Source organism: Anser brachyrhynchus (assembly GCF_964034855.1).
Source record: "Anser brachyrhynchus genome assembly, chromosome: 11".
NCBI lineage: Eukaryota > Metazoa > Chordata > Aves > Anseriformes > Anatidae > Anser > Anser brachyrhynchus.
The window spans coordinates 15,382,849-15,401,478 of NC_137706.1; the positions used below are offsets into that span (position 1 = coordinate 15,382,849).

The window sequence follows — 18,630 nt, forward strand, 5'->3', positions numbered from 1 at the left end:
AGAAAAGAAAAGAAAAGAAAAGAAAAGAAAAGAAAAGAAAAGAAAAGAAAAGAAAAGAAAAGAAAAGAAAAGAAAAGAAAGAAAAGAAAAGAAAAGAAAAGAAAAGAAAAGAAAAAGAAAAGAAAAGAAAAGAAAAGAAAAGAAAAGAAAAGAAAAGAAAAGAAAAGAAAAGAAAAGAAAAGAAAAGAAAAGAAAAGAAAAGAAAAGAAAAGAAAAGAAAAGAAAAGAAAAGAAAAGAAAAGAAAAGAAAAGAAAAGAAAAGAAAAGAAAAGAAAAGAAAAGAAAAGAAAAGAAAAGAAAAGAAAAGAAAAGAAAAGAAAAAAGAAAAGAAAAGAAAAAAGAAAAGAAAAGAAAAGAAAAGAAAAGAAAAGAAAAGAAAAGAAAAGAAAAGAAAAGAAAAGAAAAGAAAAACAAGTAATCCATATTCCTTCGTAACAGGAACACAAAACCAAACTGGAATCAAATCAGCAGCAAAGACCCTCCAGCTTTTCTTTTCTAATTGACCTATGTGACAGCTATCCTTACGCAGCAGCAGCTGCATCTAAGACCATATGAGAATAATTACTGTTCCTTTACAGAAATCGTCTTACATTTACAACGAATGCATTTTCCCATATCAGAAACCGCCTCTGAACTCTGATGCAGAAGAATTTAACCCCATCTGTTAAGCGTTAGCAGTAATTGCCAGCTATGCAGTTTATTACCCTCGGAAAACCTTACATAACAGGTCCTACACTTAAAAATAAATCTTTCTAAGTGAGTTTATGAGCTTATGGACTCATGCTGTCATAAACCTGCACGTATATCTGATGCTGACTCTTTTGTAGCTTTAAAAGATAGGTATTGCCTAATTTATTGGAATATTACCTGGGGACCACGAATGAAGCCAAAAAAGGTGGCAGCAGTTAACCACACAGGAATTATAATAAAAAATCTTTCACCCTATGTTACTTATGGGGTCCTGAATGTTTTTCAACATTGACTTTAAAATCTGAAGGGTGTATGATATTCCTTTAGTAATCCACACATCCTAATGTGTAAAGGATGCACAAGTTTCCACTGGGGGACTGCTGCCTCTCACTGCATTATCCTAGTGGGCCAGCAACAACCTTCTAGGAACCTGTTTTCAGTGGCCAGTTTTAATTTAATGGCATCATAAATATAATGGCTCCATTTATCTTAAAAGCCTGCTGCCCACATTGACAGCAGCACTCAGCTGGGGCAGGCAGCCTGGGAGCAGCGCCGCACAGCACGCTGTGCCTCGCAGTCTCTGCAGGTCTTCACGGGGTCTGTGGCAGGATACGACCCCTTAACCCTGCCATAACCATTGCCTGCGTCTGCTCTGTGAGCATTAAAATGCATGAAAAACAATGGCCAAACCTACACTGGCTTTAGAGAGGGTGACCCCAAGTGTTCTGCAGCCCAAACAGTGCCCGTCTGCATTGGGCACGGTTGTGAATATTATACCAATTCTGTTATTGGCCTGCATCAGCTTCATTTTTTCCCACTGAGATGGAGGGCTGAGCACCTTTTATTCCTAGAGGCACGTGGCCTGCTATAGCTGCCCCTCTTGTGTCTTCTGAAAGAACAAAAGGAAGAGGGAGAATCTTCACAGGGACTTGGTGATGTGTTAGATGGGACTTACTGTCCACAAGAGACTCAGGTAAAACCAGTTCCTTAAAAAAATTATCAACAGTCCGGCAGGGACTACCTTCCCTTCCATTACACCAAATGAGGAGTGTCTACACCCCTTTTTAAACCCTGGGTTCTGTTCTCTTTCTTAATACACAGTCAGAGCAATAATGGCTGTGTTTATTTTGCAGTCAATGAGATTTAACACTCCAGTAACTCCTTTAACAAAGCCCTTCCTATAGAAAGAGGTGGTGACAGTTCAGATGGAAGACCTGTCCCAAGGTATTTCCATTCGCTCTAATTAGCTTCGAGTTATTCCTTCTGTCCTCTGGAAAGCTACAGTGTACCGTAGGTATTAAGTACTTTCATCCTGAAAGTTAATTGAAAAAATGTAAGTTAGGAGAATGTTTTTACTCCTATGAGTGAAAAAAAGAAGAGTAGTTAAAAGTGACATCCTCAGTTTTTTTGTTTTATCACACTGAGTCCAAAGCTCCGATAACTCTGTGTGAGCGGGTGCAAAGCAAAGCAGATTAGCTCTCCACTCACCTCCTCTGATTGATTTCTGCCTCATTGGTGGCGTTCTTCCCCGGCCCCCAGCTGTGGCGACGGAAAGGTGACAGCGGCCGCATGGAGTTTCTCAGGACGGAGGAAGGAGTGGGCACATCTGTGATGCTGTCCAGTTCCTCGTCCTTCTCTCCCAAGCCAGCGGGCTCGCCCTCTCCTCCCTCGGGGGTTACCATGCTCGTGCAGCTCCCATCCAGGCTGCGCCTGTCCTTGGGCTGCACGAAGCTCACTGCAGGCGGGAAGGGAAGGGACGTGTCACTGCCCAGGGACGAGTTCCTTTCCAAGGACATGGTGTCATCCGCGGAGGAACTGGAGCTGGTGATATCACAAGCGGACTGCTCCTCCTCAGGCTGCTGCGGAGGAGAACAAAAAACAAAATGAAGGCGAAGCTAAGGGAGTACATTTAATATTTAAAAGAAGCATTGCTTTTAATAAATGTAAAGAACATTTATATTTCATGTGAACTGAGAGGTTTCTTAGTGGAGAGCATGAGGTGAAATTAGCAGTGACAGCAATGAGACTTTTTGCTCTGGTTTCAAAAGAGGTTGAAACGCATCCCGTGAGACCCCAGCTGCCATAACCCCGGGCTCGGCTCCTCTGCGTGCCTTTATCTCTGTGTTATCGCTCTCCATGCTGCACAGAATCCTGCTCCTGCCATTTCTGGCTGAACCTGTTATCAGTCAGGGGCAGAAAACCGCCAAAGATTTACCAGGTGTTAATGACAGAGAGCGATTAAGGGGGAAACGGGTCATGGGGACTCCCGATGACCAACACCAGGTTCTCCTCGGTGATCCGAGACAGTTTGCACTTTTCAGCCAGGAGAATTCAAAGGCAACACACTGCTCTGCTGCACCGCGCAGCGCAAAAGGAACAATTATTCAGTAGCAGAAACCAGACGAAAGTAAAGGCTTAAATCCCCGTCCCCTGCTACTTTCCATTAAGCAAAAAGTTAATGCCAGGGTTTGCAGCGCTTTTTTTTCAAATCCGACTGTAATTGAAAAATACTGTTCCACAGCATCAGCCCACAGCATTACAGGTCTCGGTTCACACTGCAATTTTTGGTTTAGTTTGTTCCAAAAGCCGTAAGCGGAACCCAAACTGGTTCTCTTTGGCAAAAGGCCACGTGCTGACAATACAGCCTAGAAAGAGCCCATGGTTATTCTGTGTTCCCCGTGGCTAGGATAAAAAACACAAGCATGTATCTGACATCACCTTCAGTCCGAAATGGTGTCTGCCCCGAGGGACTGATGTGGGAAGTTTCAGTTTATCCTCCTGCAGAGCCCTGCACTGTATCATTTAAAATAATAATAGGCAGAACGATCTGTCAGATCATATATAATAGACTATTCACCAAAGCCACAGCAGCTAATTGTCCTCAAATAGCACGCTCGGTGGTTCTCAGCAGAAGCTGAGCATTCAGGGAGCCGCAGTCTGTCAGCTCGCCTTTGGCAGAGGACAGCAGAACACAAATCCTGTTCTCGGAAGGGCGATGGACGCTGCAACCCACGCGGGAGAGGATGAGCAGCATCCTCGCCTCCTGCTCCCGTCGAGCCCAGCAGTGTGAAGGGCTCCAGACACTCTGTGCTTTTATGGGTGTATGTTATAAGGAAAAAGCTTCCTGTTAAATCAAATAAAAAGACGCCGAATTGTTCCTAAAGTATTCTAATCAAGCATTTCACGGTGTAACGGGAAGCCCCGTTTCAGTTTTGGCTGCTTTTTTATTCTTCCTTCAGTTTAACAGGTAGACAATAATGTTCCTAAGGTGGTTTCAATAAATGCTGCCACACTATTTCCCCTCTCTCATTCATCAAAAAGGAAAAAAAAAAGACAACATGCACTGCACAATACCTGCTTTTAACACCCAATATTAAACAGCACAGTAAAAATACACCCGAAGGCATTCCTTTCGTGGCAAGGAATGTCAAATATTAACCATGAATTTATGCAAATTATAGTCATATTTTACCATAACTTTAAAGTATTGGATTTGACACACATTTAAATAGGAAGTGTAGGTTAAAGCCAGAGAGAACTGAAATTCATGCCCTGCAAAGTTTTTGATTATGTTTGGCATTATTCAAAATAATCTGATATTTGTGTGAGTCAGGATGAGAGCTTACTGAATTGCTTAAATCCAGACAAATTAAGGAGTCATTATGTGGATAACACTCCTTCAGCAGAGGAAGCAGTCTGCTTTGCTTTCCTGAGACACAGGAAAATAGTGTTAGACATCGGGACAGCACAGCTGGAGGAGAGATGACCACACGCCAGCTGTGCAGTGGAAGGATGGGACAGTTCGGGAGCATTAAATTTGGATTCAAATCTAGTGACAATAGTGCAGAACACCGAATTATACAGGGGAGCATTAGCTCCAGAGTAAAAAAAGTGAGTTTTTATTTCCCCAATGAGAAATACTGCACCAGTTTAAAAGGCAGAACAAAAAATGCTTCTCTAGGGGGGAAGATTTAGGATTTCTATTGTAAAGTGCAGTTCAGAGAGATATTTGAAAATGTGCAATAGATTTAGTCCACTTCAAGTCTTACCCAGAGCATCCGACAGACCAGAGAACACAATAAACAGTTTCCTTGAACTTGTGGCCCATGTGTACTGCTATAAACATTGTTCTTCCTTCACTTAAATGATCTGTGGGGTTTTTTGTTTGTTTCTTTTTCTTTGTTTTTGTTTTGCTTTAAACAAATGAAAATTGTTAATATGAAGGACCAGGACTCTGGAAAATGCCAAGTGTGGCTGACACATCTAAGGAATATCTATATCGTAGCCACCCCTGCAAAAAATTAGTTAGCTGGCCAAGTGCCAGTAAATATATGTTGCTGTTTAATCCTATTTGAGTAAGAAAATTCCCTGTTTGCAGAACGGAAACAGCTCTCTATTTTGTTCTTTTCCTACAGGAATAGCGAACCATTAAAAAAATATCAATTTTCTTCAAGTTAGGCTTGCTGCATTGCACCTCAATTAATTCAACCTGTAATTATGACCATAATACTGGTGTCTCTACAGACATGCTACTGGGCACTTTCTCTTCTGTCAGAAAACAATATTTTGTGAGAACTAGTAAGAAAAAAAAACAGGAAAGACGTAAAAAGAGAGCTTTAGAGAAAGAGCATATATAATCTTCCTGAATAGGGATAAGAGAAATCAGTAAGACGGTAGGGGGGTGTAGGATAACTTCTTTAACTAAATCCATTCATCTGTAAGAGGTCTTGATAAGAGAAAGTGAAATGTGCTTTCAATTATTTTCTTGACGACAACAAGCAATAAGCTGAGAGATGAACTTACTCTGTCCCCTGATTTTCCATGTGACAAAGACATTAATGGTGTCATGGTATATATGGAAAATCAAAAAAAAAGACCTTTGCATCCTAAACTTTTTTTGGCATGCCATTAAGGGAGACAACTTTTTCAGTTGGCTTGATACATAACCTAGCAGAATCATTTATCACTCAAATCTGCTGTTGGCTCCAGGATGCCCAAAGTTCACTGTAGCGAATCCTATGAATTATTTATCACTGTGTTTATGATTTGGAGTGGAATAGCTTTCCCCCGCTGAAAGCCCCTCTCTCCAAACTTTAATTTCTGAGGATTTGGTTTCTGTTTCTGAAAGAGAAACAGTAACTCCAAGAAAATAAATACAAAAGATTTATGGATTTGTGTATTTCCTTGATCAAACCAAAACAAAGGCAGAAACTAAACATTAAGTTGCAACCCTTTTCTTTGACAATGAGCTGCAGGTCCCTGACTTCCCAAGGGCCTTGCATCTGAATCAGTTCCCAAGGGGCGCATTTAGAAACTTCCTAGTAATGTTGAATTTCAGTGGCAGGTTAAAAGTTAAGATGAGCAAAGCGTATGGGCTACGCCCCAGGACGTTGCCAGATGATTGTGAGAAATGACCTTATGCAGCATTAATCATCCGAGAAGAAGGGTGTTGCAAAGTCTGCCCAGACGGCTGGGTAGAGACAGAGAAGGAAGAGGAGGATGACGAGGACATGGGAATGAAGCACTGACGCAAAAAAAAATAAATAAAAGAAATTATTCTGCTGGAGCTGTAGACCTCACGTTGGAAGTGGTTTCTGGATTTCAGCGACAGCCTCTCAAGTCTGAAAAAACGAGCCAGGTTTTAATGCTAAAGGTATCTGAACCTGGGAGCTGATGTTACGCAGCTCAGCATGCATCATTCGGAGCGAAAGAACGAGACAGTGAGAAGGCGGCAATGAAAGCCCCCACCTAACATCAGAGACACTCTAAGGCACCTGCAGATTTCACGACTCCACAGACCCCAGTTCTTCACAGTCCTGGAACAGAGCCAGGGCTTAAAGTCCATGAACTTCAAGTTATTTTTATGGAAGCATCCCAAAGAGCCTGGCTAAACAGTAGTTCATTCCTCCCCAATTTCCTTTAATGTATTAAACAGTTAAGAGAGAAGGAGCAGCTTGTAAAACAACAACCAAACTCTAATAGATGAAAGTTCAACTCTTGCTCCATACAAAGGGGAAACAAGAACAGGACCAGCAATACCACTAGCAGTCATGATACTGAAAGGCTTGAGGTCCGCTTTTTGTTCATAAACATATCCTCTCTTTCCAATTAAATATGAAAATTGTAGTACTTATTAGGGTTATAACGAATTGACTACAACCGAGAAATGTATCTTATAGTACTTTGCAGAAGAAAGATTAAATCCAGCACTTATTTTAACGGTTATTAAAAATATTTGTAACCTCCACTTCCATCAGCTGTGCTCAATAGCCTAGCTAAAGGGCTAAGCTGAATTAAGGACCAAGCTCACTACTCTAAGCGAGTGTCTCTGGTCCTTATATAAATTACTGTAACTGTAGAAAAGAAGGGACACAGGGAATTGAGTTAGCCAGCAAAGCGGAGACCAAAAAAAAAAAAAGTGAGTAGGGTTGTGATTAGCTTTGAATGACGTCCTAAACCTAACTTTTAAACCTTTTGAACTTTACGCATTTCTAGACAAAGCCTGCAATCCACCAAATGATGAGAACAATGCAAGGGCTGCCAAATTAAGAAAAGGTTTCCCTTACTACAAAGAAAATTTCCTCACTCTGCCTTTTCTTCATTGGCAATTGAAGATCCACCTCCCCAGTACCTCCTCCTTTGCCCTGCAGCACTCCCACTACGTAGCACTACCTATTCGTTTTAACTTTTAATTTTTGCTTTGCATATTTGGAGAGGCGAACTTTCCACATAAAAGAAAGGGAAAAAGCTAAAATTCTGTATGTTATAAAACGTACTGTGTTCTCACAGCGCTATTCTCCCACGCATCCCCATACAACCATTAAATCAGACTCAAATGACAAAGTCTGCTGTTGTAATTCATTCTACACAAGCGAATTGAAGACAGTCTTCTGCTCTGCCAAACAGCCTTATGCTCTCAGAATCCAGGGTCCCCCAGCTCTTTGGGAGTAAGATGGGAAAGGGTGAGGCTGGTGAGCTCTATGCCCTACCACATGCATTAAGGATGACTTTACTGTTCATTTATAGCACATGAGATCACTTAGCCCAGGCTGTGGTGTTTCCCGTCCCGCTGGAAAATATTCAACATCATCTGATTTGATTTATCCATACAGATTTTTTTCTCTCATTATATATGCAAGCAAAGTGTGAAACCTAGTCTGAAAATGTAGTTTTTCAGAGCAGGAACAGTGACTGCTCAAACAGGTAACTCTGATCTAGTTAAAGCCACACAATCTAAGCAGAAGTTTCCACGGAGCCGCAACCAATGTGGTGGATGCTCTAAGGAAGTTCATGTCCTCTTTCATTCTGCACCATTTCCTGGGTGCATAAAACTATCCATTACAAGCAAGAGGACTTCTAAAAAGCAAAACCCAATTGCCCTCCAAATACGTTTGGGCTGCTCTTTTGCAGATGGCCGAAGACCAACAGGCAACGCTGAAGTGAGGCATCCTCTGCTCAGGAGGCTGATCTGTACCTCTGGTTTCGCCCACTCCTCCCTCCGCTTCTCATCCATGAGCAACACAAAGGGCACAGAGATGACTAAGGTTAGTAATGACTTCTGTTGTTGATTTTAAGCAAACTTGAAAACATTTTCCTTCTGCTTGCACGCAAAAAGGCATTAAAGGTATGTTACCCTGGCAACAAAACTGTTCCCTGGAATTGGCCTTAAGTATTTAGAATGAGCGTTTCCTTCCTATTAAGGGAGTCACATTGAATTTACAGAAAAACACTGGTTCTTCTACGAATTACTGTATATGATTCTGAAGGTGTCAGTGCAGAGGTCACGTCTGCTGGAGAAAAGCTCTTTGTTACATTAGTTAAAGATGGCTTTCATACAGTCTGTGCAGTCATTAATGAAGAAAATCCACTTTTTCAACTGTTTCCCTAACGTCTGATTTACTTTTGGACAGTCACAATTGCTTTCATCTTTTCAACATCAGGGGGCTGCACAGTTTTTGGAATTGTGCTGCAAGTAAATACATCCCTCGTGTTGTTGCAGCTGAAGAGGGGACCAGATCCTTCCCATCCATCCCGTTCCAGGATAATCACTTCCAGGTTTCTAACTCACCAGCGAAACCAAGACAATTAAGAGCTTACAGTATGGCTTTATAGAATCAGGCCTCAGAACTTTTTGAACCATATCCCAGTCAGACCTTCCTACCTTTCCAAAGACAAGGTCTTCCATCCCATCACCAGGCAAGGGGAAGAGGTCAGACTCGCTCCCGGACTCTCTTTTAAGGACACCCTGTGATGAGGCACAGACGCTGCTCAGCCCATCCTCCAAGAAGTTCTCACATTCTAGGGGAGCAAAGCAGAAAGAGTTACCATCGGATGTGTTCTGCGGCATCCAAACATCCAACCTGCACACACTCAGTAAATCTAAAGGCTTAAAACAAGAGAGCAGCTTTATAAACTGAGTTCACTTCCTAAAAATCAGATGGCAAATTTATAAAGGAAAGCTTGGTATGCATCATCGAAGTACAACACACAAACAGAAATTCTACATTAAGCAGCCATCTATGCTTGTAGTTTCAGGTGCCAATAACTATGCTATACATCAGGTACCCCCACACTGAGCATAACAGGATTATTTCCTTCCTATTGATTGCAGCAATTGCAAAATTAGATTCATATTCAATAAATGTATAAATATAAGTCAACAATATTAACTTTCTTCCCCAATTAAAAACGATTAATTCCCTCTAACTTTCAAATGCCAAGGTACTTTGAAAATGCACATCAATCCAGTTACTTGGTTACCTCTATACTTCTCACTGAAAAAACAACTGTATGGCTTCTATGACAAGTTTTACTTTAAGACTCCAAAATCAAGCACTATTTAAAATTTCACAAGCTTTCATAGCTCCCAACATTTAAATCTAAGCATATTGAATCCCTTCCTTCTGTATAAAACGCTTCCAGCTGTTTGTAGCAGGGTGATTAGCAGCACAGAAATAACCACAGCCATCGAGAAAGGCCGTTCTTTCCAAAAACTTTAACAGACATGTGTCTGCATCAATAACGTCTGTATATCATTTCATTTTTTTTTAGCCTTCGGGGAAAGGTATTAATGACAGTTTTGGCAATAACTGTGCATTCTTTTCGCCCAGCTAAAATTACTTGCTGATTATTAGTATATTTTAAAAAGAAAGGTGTTATTTTTCAACCTGCTGTAGCTAAACAAGATACCTCCAAAACATGTTTAGCTCCCTGGAGAGGAACAAGGCCAATAAAATTTTGGTTGGCTCTTAAATTACAGTCGATAAACTCCATCCTTGGCTATGGCAGGCTTACACATCAACACAGGGTTGGGTAGGGTAGCTCAAAGCCACATTTTTTCTTTCCCTACCCTTACCTGGCCTGAATCCAGAACTGTGCCTGACAGCAGCTATAAAACACCCCAGCCGATGGGAGCGAGTACATGGTCGGAGGAATAACGTTAAGCTAGCTCTGGTCTCTCACAGAAGCTCAAGCTCACTTTAACTGTAATTAAAATTCATCCCTAGATAAACAGCGGATTTCAGCTTAGGGGAAACAGGCTCCGTGTTTGTAAGTCAGGAGCGCTCAGTGGTTGCCCGCGGGACGGGACGTGGCTTCTCCATGGGACAGCACTGCATGAGCCTCCTGGTCCCCGTGGCACTACCCGATGCTGCTGGGAGGTGACTTTTTGGACCCAGGGCAGTTGGAGGGATGGAGGCAGGGTGGAGGTGCTGCCTCCAAGGGCACAGGGACGGTGAAGCCGGCTGGAAACCCCATCACCCCAGCGAGGAGTTTCCACGCCGGGGAGAACTGGAAAAGCGCTTGTTGGAGGAGGCGCGAATGTTCCCCCGGCCTTTTCCCCGTTCAGTAAACCTGGAAAATCTGAACTGCTTTTCCATAATCGAGAGGGGAGAGAAGAAGGAGGGAAAAAAAAAAAAGAAAAAAGGGAAAAGCAAAGAAGAGACAGAGCGGCTGTAAGGGAGCGGGCCAGGATGCGGCCGGCCGGCCAGCTGGCAGCCGGCAGAGCTTGTCCAAGCCCAGACTGAAAAACAAAGGGGCTCGAGCCACGTTCCAGTGGAAAATGAGCGGGGACGGTCCAGCTGCGCCAACGAACCAAGACCTCACCCAGCCGATAAATAACAAGTGGCAGCGAAAGGCTCTGCAGGAGCCACCGAGGGACAGCACGGGGTGGAAGAGGGCAGAGGACAGGAGACAGCAAGGTGGGAAGGACAAGGAGGAGCAGAGAGAGAGGGGGAACACCCCACACCTCACTTCATTTGTGCTGAGACACTGATCTCCAAGCCTTGACTCTTCCCTCACCTTTCAGAGGGTATTTTCGGTTGTTCGGGGGGCATCTATTTCTTTATTTTTATTTTCTCAGCTTGTTGGGTTTGTTCTGTTTGTTTTGAACTGCGCACACATTGCACAATGCCGGGCTCCATCCCTCAGCCGCTCCCACCCGTGACCTGCCAAGCCCCGGTGACAGCACTGTCATAACACTGGCACCCAAAGAACGGCTCCATCACACGTGCACCGCCCGCTGGCTGCACACGCATCCCTTACAGAGCAACCGTGCTCATCTCTTTCTCTCTGTGGAGATTCGCACAAAAATAAAATGATGGTAACACACTTCTGCACGTGATACAGAAGGAAAAAAAGTTACACAGTAAAAAGCCCTAGGAAGAAACTTTCCAAGCGATTCTTTTCCAAAGCCTCATGTCCTCCAAGATGGGGCTGAGTCCCCTAATTGCATGCTGATAGCTACGTAGCTGCCATGCTCCTCAAGGCTTTTAGCTTCAAAAGCAGGAGCAGAAAATGTGAAGCTACAGTTCCTGAAGTTACTTTGCAAGATTTGAGGACTCTATCCTTACAAGCAATTTCGGCAGGACTATTCAGCCAGTGAAAAAGATCTAATTCCTTATCAATTTGTGTCCTTTTACGTTAGCCACATTAGGAGAGCTGTTGGTTATATTGCTGCCACATGCTGTCAGGTTTTTCCTTCCCCTCTCTACTTTCGCAGCATGAGAGCTCACTCAGGGCACAGTGCTACAGTGGGACACGTGAGCATAACTCCATTATTTCTAGAATGCCAGGACTTGCAGAGCTGAGATTTTCCTGCTGCTGCAGGCAAGAGAGCACATTTTTCTCAGCATGTTAAAAACCTGACTCATTGTGTTACAGACACATATTACTGTAATTATTAATTAATATTTATGTACCGCTGATTATATAATAAAGATTATATTTCTGTAGTATAATATTGTATTAGATAATTAATAAGTATATAACTAATATTGATCCATGTGAATGGATGATTACAGTTTCAACAAGTCAAATGAGCCCATGTAATTTTGCAGCCAAATGGAGCGTGATAAGCTTAAAGCTTAAAAATACCCTATCTAGATGCAAGGGATGCAGGGAAACAGTAAAGAGGCAGCATGGTGATATTGCAGGTTCTGTTGTAAAACACTCATGAAACAGCTATTCACTGATAGTGGCTATTTGAACCTATACTTCACAGGAAGTTTTCTTCTTCCCTTTTTTTTTTTTGGTCAAGGAAAAAAAAAGTGTTTATTTCACTTTGATGGGAGCTAGAACTTCTACCTAGAATAAACCCCTCAGGTCAGTCACCTACAACATTACTTCTTAGCCTATATTCTGAAAAGATTGGATGTGAATCACTTCAACAGTGATTAAATCCTTATTTTTCTATCTCCTCAGATAAACTGAAGGTGATTCAGGTGAGATCCCTGCATGTAATGACAACAAAGCAAGAAGTGTCTACTCAATGAAAAGTCCAAGCAAAGTCTCCATTCAGAGCCCAGAAACATTACTGTATTTGTTTTGAACATGCATAATTCAATGAAAGGAAATGCTTTTTTTCTTATCTTGGACACGAACCCCTCTTTGAAACTTGCCAGACAAGATTTTCTGTCCCTGTGGAAGAGACAGAGAGCACCCGCCAGCACGCAGGGCTGGTGGGTAGGGTGTGGGAACGATGGCTCTGAACAGCCTTTCTGTTTCCTGAAGTCTGGAAATCATGGGAACTTTTAGGAAATAAAAAAATAAAAAAAAAAGAAACAAAACAAAAAATTGAGCCACTGATTTGGATCTAAAGAAGGATTAAGAGAATTCATATTTGACTTTTTTTTTCCCTTTTATTGTATTACCATGTCGTCTAGAAAACAAAAGTTTTCTCTTTCAAGCTTATCGAAAAATTGAAATACTGAAATCCTTCAAGTGCACAATTACTTAAGAGGGTGACACGCCACCCAGCTCACTACAAGTCAAGTGCTGCAACCATGTGCTAACAATGACTCACGACAGATTCATTACACATTTTATTTAGTTTACGTATTTTTCCCCGCTGAGGTTAGGATGACAAAAAAAAAAAGGGCAGGAAAGGCGAGGAAAGCAAGCAAGGAGAACCACAGGGCTGCTCTCCTGCCCGCGTGCTGGCCAAGAACACACAGCTTACCTGGAGACTCCCTTGTCCGCTTGCGTTCCAGCAGCGAAGAGTCGGGACATGGCTCCAGCGAGCACCAGCTTTCACGGTTTATCTGAAAAAATCGGAAAGAGCAAATCAAAGTAAGGCCACTTTTGCTATCATCCTTTAGCCTCTTCTGCGACTTAATTCTGCATTGACCAGCAGGTATATACTTCTGGCTTGATTTTGTCCCAGTAATAAAAACTTCAAAAGTAACTTAATTTTTTTTTTTTTTTTGCATCACTAAACAAACCATTACAATATGCCAAAAGCTGTATTTCTCCGTGGAAAGTATGACTTAAAGTGGCTTCTGCTCAAGGCAGGAGTTCAGAGGGAGGATGAGCCAGCGTTTAAGCTACTAGTGGAGGACTCGAGAAACCTGGCTTCAATTCTCACTTCCATTTGCAGTGGGACTGCAGGCAAGATACTCCTCTGCCTTCTGCCTCAGTTCACTATCTAGGGGACAGCAATTTCTTACCACCCATATTGCTGCAAAGTTTATTACCTTAAAGACAGCAAGGAGGTCTGATAGCGTAGAAATGAGGGCTGTGGAAGTGTCCATGTCACGGTGAGAACCAGAAGTGCTTTGTATGTGACTTCGTGTTTGCATTAATTGCAATGACGACTGTGTCAGAAAACCCCGTTCTAACACTAAGCCCGGTCACATGGTTTATTTCAACATCAGCCTTATCATCTCACCCTGTCCCTCACCCTCTCCGTGACTTCCAGTCTTTCAGCAGGGATGACTGATCTGCTCTCGGCCTTCTTCCCCCTTCTGCCTGTGCCTTACTCATCCTCACTTGGGTTGTTTTGTCCAACATCGACTCTGAAGTTTGTTGGATTATCCACAACCCTTGGCTCACCCAGCATACAATTCCCACCACTTCTGTCTGCAACTGGTAGAGTCTGTAGACCCCTTTGCCCTCTCTCCTTGCCGTTCTGCCTTTCCCAAACACAAATCTCACCCGGACCACCTCACCCCAACCCAGAGGTTTTTCCCCTCCTGCCTAGCCGCTCCTTGCTTGCCTCCACACACACGATCCCACACGTTCTAGCTAAAAGAAAGCCGCTGAAATGGATGACCTTGTCTTACTTTACATGACAAATGTTTCTCCTCCCCTCTCCTGGCTTTCCTTTCCCCCATCTCTGTCAGACAGAGAATTTTTACTACTTATTTTTTGCCTCTTGCCCTTCTCCAAATTTCCTCCGAGATCCTGCTCCGTCCTCGCAGGCCCTTGCCAGATTCTTATCCCTTTGATCTTCTCCTTTCTCAAAAAATCTGCGAGTCCCCTACCCTTGACAGGACTTGCTGCTCTAAGGACCCCCGTCCCTTCCCTTCTGGCCGAGCCTGAGGAGCGCGCCGCTTGCCGTGGTGGCCTGGCTGCAGCCCCTGCCCTGCACCGGGGGGGGCTCCTGTCAGCCCCTGGTGCCCTCCCGCTCACCACACCACAAAGTCAGCACTTCCCCGAGACCCGTCAGCTAAAAAGTCAGCTGCACATTTTTCTTCCGTAGGTTTTGTCCTCCTCCATACTTGCGTGATGACAAAACGGGGTTGGGAGGGCCTTTGACAGGTCAGCTAGTCCCCTTGTGCTGCTCCAAGTCAGGCTCGGCTAAACCTGAGAGGTCTGAAAGCAACGCGCCCGTAAAATCCTCCAGCAGCGAGGGTGCTGTGACCTCCCTGGCCAGCAGCTCCTGCTGGGGGAGGCAGGGAAGGAACAGAGCGGGTCTCAGAGGGAAAAAATGAGTCTCTCAGGAGAGCCAAAGACCTCATGCTGTACCGGAGCGAGGTCTCGAGGTGACCTCAGTGCACGGCCCTGGATGTCTCTCCCCACTTCCAGCCATTTTACAGACTGGTTTTCTTGGATGTGCACACACTTTGGACACTTGCCACTAACTGCTCCTTGCCTCTGCTCACCGAGTCCTCATACATATCCATCTAAGATCTCATATGACCCTAGTACACATACATACAAGATCCCATTCTTCCCTGCACCCCTACTCAAACCATACACATTTACACACGCGTGTATGCCACCTTCTCTCTTTTCTGCTGCCCCACACCATCTCGCTGAATGCACACAAATACAGGCCTCAGCACAGCACCTCCATTAGCAAGCAGTTACATATACATTAAATAAGGGGTGGAGAGGAAAAGAGGGGTGGTAGAGGGGTACTCTGAAGTTTGACAAAGGTTTTTGTAAGCAAATACTCAAAAGAACGATCCCTTATTTTCCAAAGTGACTTAAAGGTGTTTAGTTTTAACTGCTGCACGGAGAGTGGGTCACATTTCTGCTTCTTTCAGTGGAAGAACCACGCTGCTAGCAAGGCTGAGCAGTACCTAACCTCAGCAACTCAACTTCACCACAGAGCTTATACATACTTTTTACTCTTGGAAGAGCTGTGAAGTCAATAAATATCACATTATCACCTTAAAGTCAATGAGAATCAGATTAATATTCTTTTCTCTTGAGCCAAAGCAGAATCTAGTTTGGAGCACATTATCTTACATTTAATTAAAGGCAAATCTAGAGGTTGAGTCTGAACACACACAGGAGGATAAATGCAAATTTGCTCAAGTCCACGCAAATGAATGACCCATCTCCTACATAAAATCAAATTCTGCCTCCTTCTGACTGGCTTGCACCTAACTCTATCCTGAACACATTGAGCCTGATCTTCCTTATTCTTAAACCAATGTAGCTCCATAAAATTTATGGAAACTACTCCTGGTTTATACTGATACCCACTATTGGAAAATGATAACTAAGCACCCTGTTCAATAATCAGCAGAAAACAAGCAAAGAAGGAGAAGATTCAAGATTGTTTACAGCGCAGCAGTTGATTGGTGACAGAATAAATTAAATTAGGCTGAATTAACAGTATATTTTTCCTTTAATAGAACCAGTTGACTCATTCACTGAAAATGCATTATAGACATTGGCATTTTTTCAAAAAAGATTTGAATATTTTTCCCATTACCCAGCCAGCTCTATCCTCTGCCCTGTGACTTTGCCAAGTATTGAAAATGTCTGCCTTTTTCTACAAAAAACAGTAAAAAGAAAGTAACACTGAAGTTTAAGGTGCTGTTTCAGAGGTACCTGATTATGTACAAAATAAAGTATTAAGAACAAAATATTTATCTCAGTAGCCCTAATTCAGGAATAATAATATTCGCCACCAAAACACAAACAAAGGAAACCACTACTATACACAAGCATTCCCTATGCCAAAAGGAGACCAGACAGGATTTGGGGGAGGTTTACTGCAAGATCTCAGGAAACTGGGTGGTCCACAGATACTGACAACACAAACCCCACTGCCCACTGCTGAAGATTGCTTGTATTCACTCGCGACTAGTGACTGGAGGTACAGGCGTCACGGGTTGTAGAGAAAATACCATAAAAGCACCAGAACACCAGGGCTGGGGAATGCACCAGTATGAAGTAATCAGCAACGAGGTTGTTTTGGGATTTCACAGATGTATAGACAACATGCATAACAAAACTATCCCTTCCTTTTTCCCTTAGCCTATGTTCCGCTACGAGAAGCCTGACAACGGGACCGCAGGCTGACGGCCGCAGAAGACAATAAAAAAAAAATCATTTTCCTCCTTGCCCACACTGATTATAGCCCACAGCCTCTGGGCATCCCACATCGCTGCGGCGGGAGCGGAGAGGATGCAGCGGTGTTCAGATGGCAGAAGGGAACACGAAACAGTCCCTGGGAACAGAGCTTCAATATGCAGCTTTTGAAAAAACGCCAGGAGAGAACCAGCTATTTTTCCATGCCGAAGCCTGAATGTGTTTATCTGCAGCGCAGACACTGAATGAATCATGGAAGCATGTCCCCAGGCACCAAAAAGTGAATCCCAAAGGATTTTCTGTTTGCCTGCGAAACACTCGCAGACTAAATGTCCAAAGAGGGCTTCAGGACACCAGCTGGAGCTGCAGGCAGCAGACGGCTTGGTTGCTCGTTCTGGGCACGCACGCCTGTATTTCCTGAATCGCAGAGCCACTCTTCCTGCAGACGTTTAATTTGAAACTTGCAGCGACTTAGTACGGAAGCCTCTTTGCATAAGAAAAGGACGGCGCTAGACAATCTGCGAGACAAACGGGGCCGCGATGTTCTCCGTCATGTGGCAGCCATCAGTGACCACCAGCCCGTATTCCCTCAGCTGGAGCAGAGACCTTCCTCTGTAGCATCTCCCCCAGGCTCTTCCTTCCCTTCCCCCTGCGCACCCATCTGTCCCGGGGAGTTATCCTACCCCTTCCAGTCCTCTGCAGCGCCTGCCCACACAAACCAGAATCCGTTCCTCCTTCTCAGAAGACATTTCCAAGTTGCCTCTTTCTAATTCTGCTCTCCTGGCTTTGGGGGCCAGCTGCTATCTCCTTCACAGCCTCCTACCAGGGACTGCCCCCACACGAGAGCATCCCTTCCGAGGAAGGCACTGATTTCCCAAAGCAGCTACCTGCCAGCAGCACCAGCAGCTGCCAGGCCCTTCCATAACTCAAAAAATTTAGGACGGGAGATAACCAAGGAAAAGTCCTCCCTCTGGTTTTATTTGAACTCTTCTGATAGCACTTCCCTTCCATTGCACAATAACAGGAACACACTGACCTCTCAGGAAATCTTCCCCTACTTTAAAAGTTTGCACTTGACAGCCTCACTGGTAGCAATATAAATCAACGTGAAGTATCTCAGAGCAGAAGAAACCACATGATTTTAACTTTCATTTCCTAGCAAATCTCTAGAGATTCAGCTTACTTCCATATTGTTTTAACTTTGTCCTAATTGTACAAGTTTCCATTTCTCTCTCTTTTTTTTCCCAGCTCCCAAACTAAGGTCTAACTTGTAGCTAAAACCAGACACCACTGCACAAAGGAAAATATTTAGTATAGCAATTTTAGCTTGCTTGGTGTATCATGAAGTACTTATGCACCATACTGAGCTGTAACTGACACTAGGAAAGATTTGAAATACCCACAGAAGGACAAAAATAGTAGAAAACAAGCTTCTTTAACTGCAATTATAACTAATTTGTTTCATAATCAGAAATTTTACAATTATTTTCAAAAAACCTAATGCGAATCTTAACTCTTCTTTAGGAACTACCTGCTCCTAAAAATTCCCATAGGATACTGTTTTCATTGAAGAAATTTGTAGACATGACTGGAATTCAACATTTATTCTGACAAACTTTTGACTTTACAGTTCCATTGATGATGGCATCATCTAGTTGTTGCCTTTAATACCTGAACTAGAAATTAAAATTAATTTCATCTCCTTCACAAAAACACTTTTCAAGATCCTCCAAACCTCTTTGTAAAGGAGTGTGAGGGCTGGGGCACCTAGGAAAGGATTTCCACTGTCCTCTTTCAGCAGCCACCGATGGAAACAAACTCCATCTATTCAAAACTCAAGAGCAAAAACTCCAAAGCAATGCTTTGATAGTCACCTTACCAGTTAATATTGAG

The 18,630-nt window shown here is 43.3% G+C and overlaps 1 protein-coding gene across 8 annotated transcripts in view; it reads right to left on the minus strand.

The window, feature by feature from the left end:
• AKAP13 (A-kinase anchoring protein 13) overlaps window positions 1–18,630 on the minus strand; it is a 216,860-nt gene that overhangs the window by 50,891 nt on the left and 147,339 nt on the right. For 7 of the 8 annotated variants that reach the window (XM_080607073.1, XM_080607076.1, XM_080607075.1 and 4 more), the window contains exons 11-13: window positions 13,148–13,229; window positions 8,852–8,988; window positions 2,179–2,549 (exon numbers count right to left, since the gene is read on the minus strand). In XM_080607073.1, the coding sequence (XP_080463199.1) occupies window positions 2,179–2,549; window positions 8,852–8,988; window positions 13,148–13,229 (590 nt within the window). The remainder of the gene's footprint in view (window positions 1–2,178; window positions 2,550–8,851; window positions 8,989–13,147; window positions 13,230–18,630) is intronic. The other variant, XM_080607070.1, reaches the window with a different exon arrangement.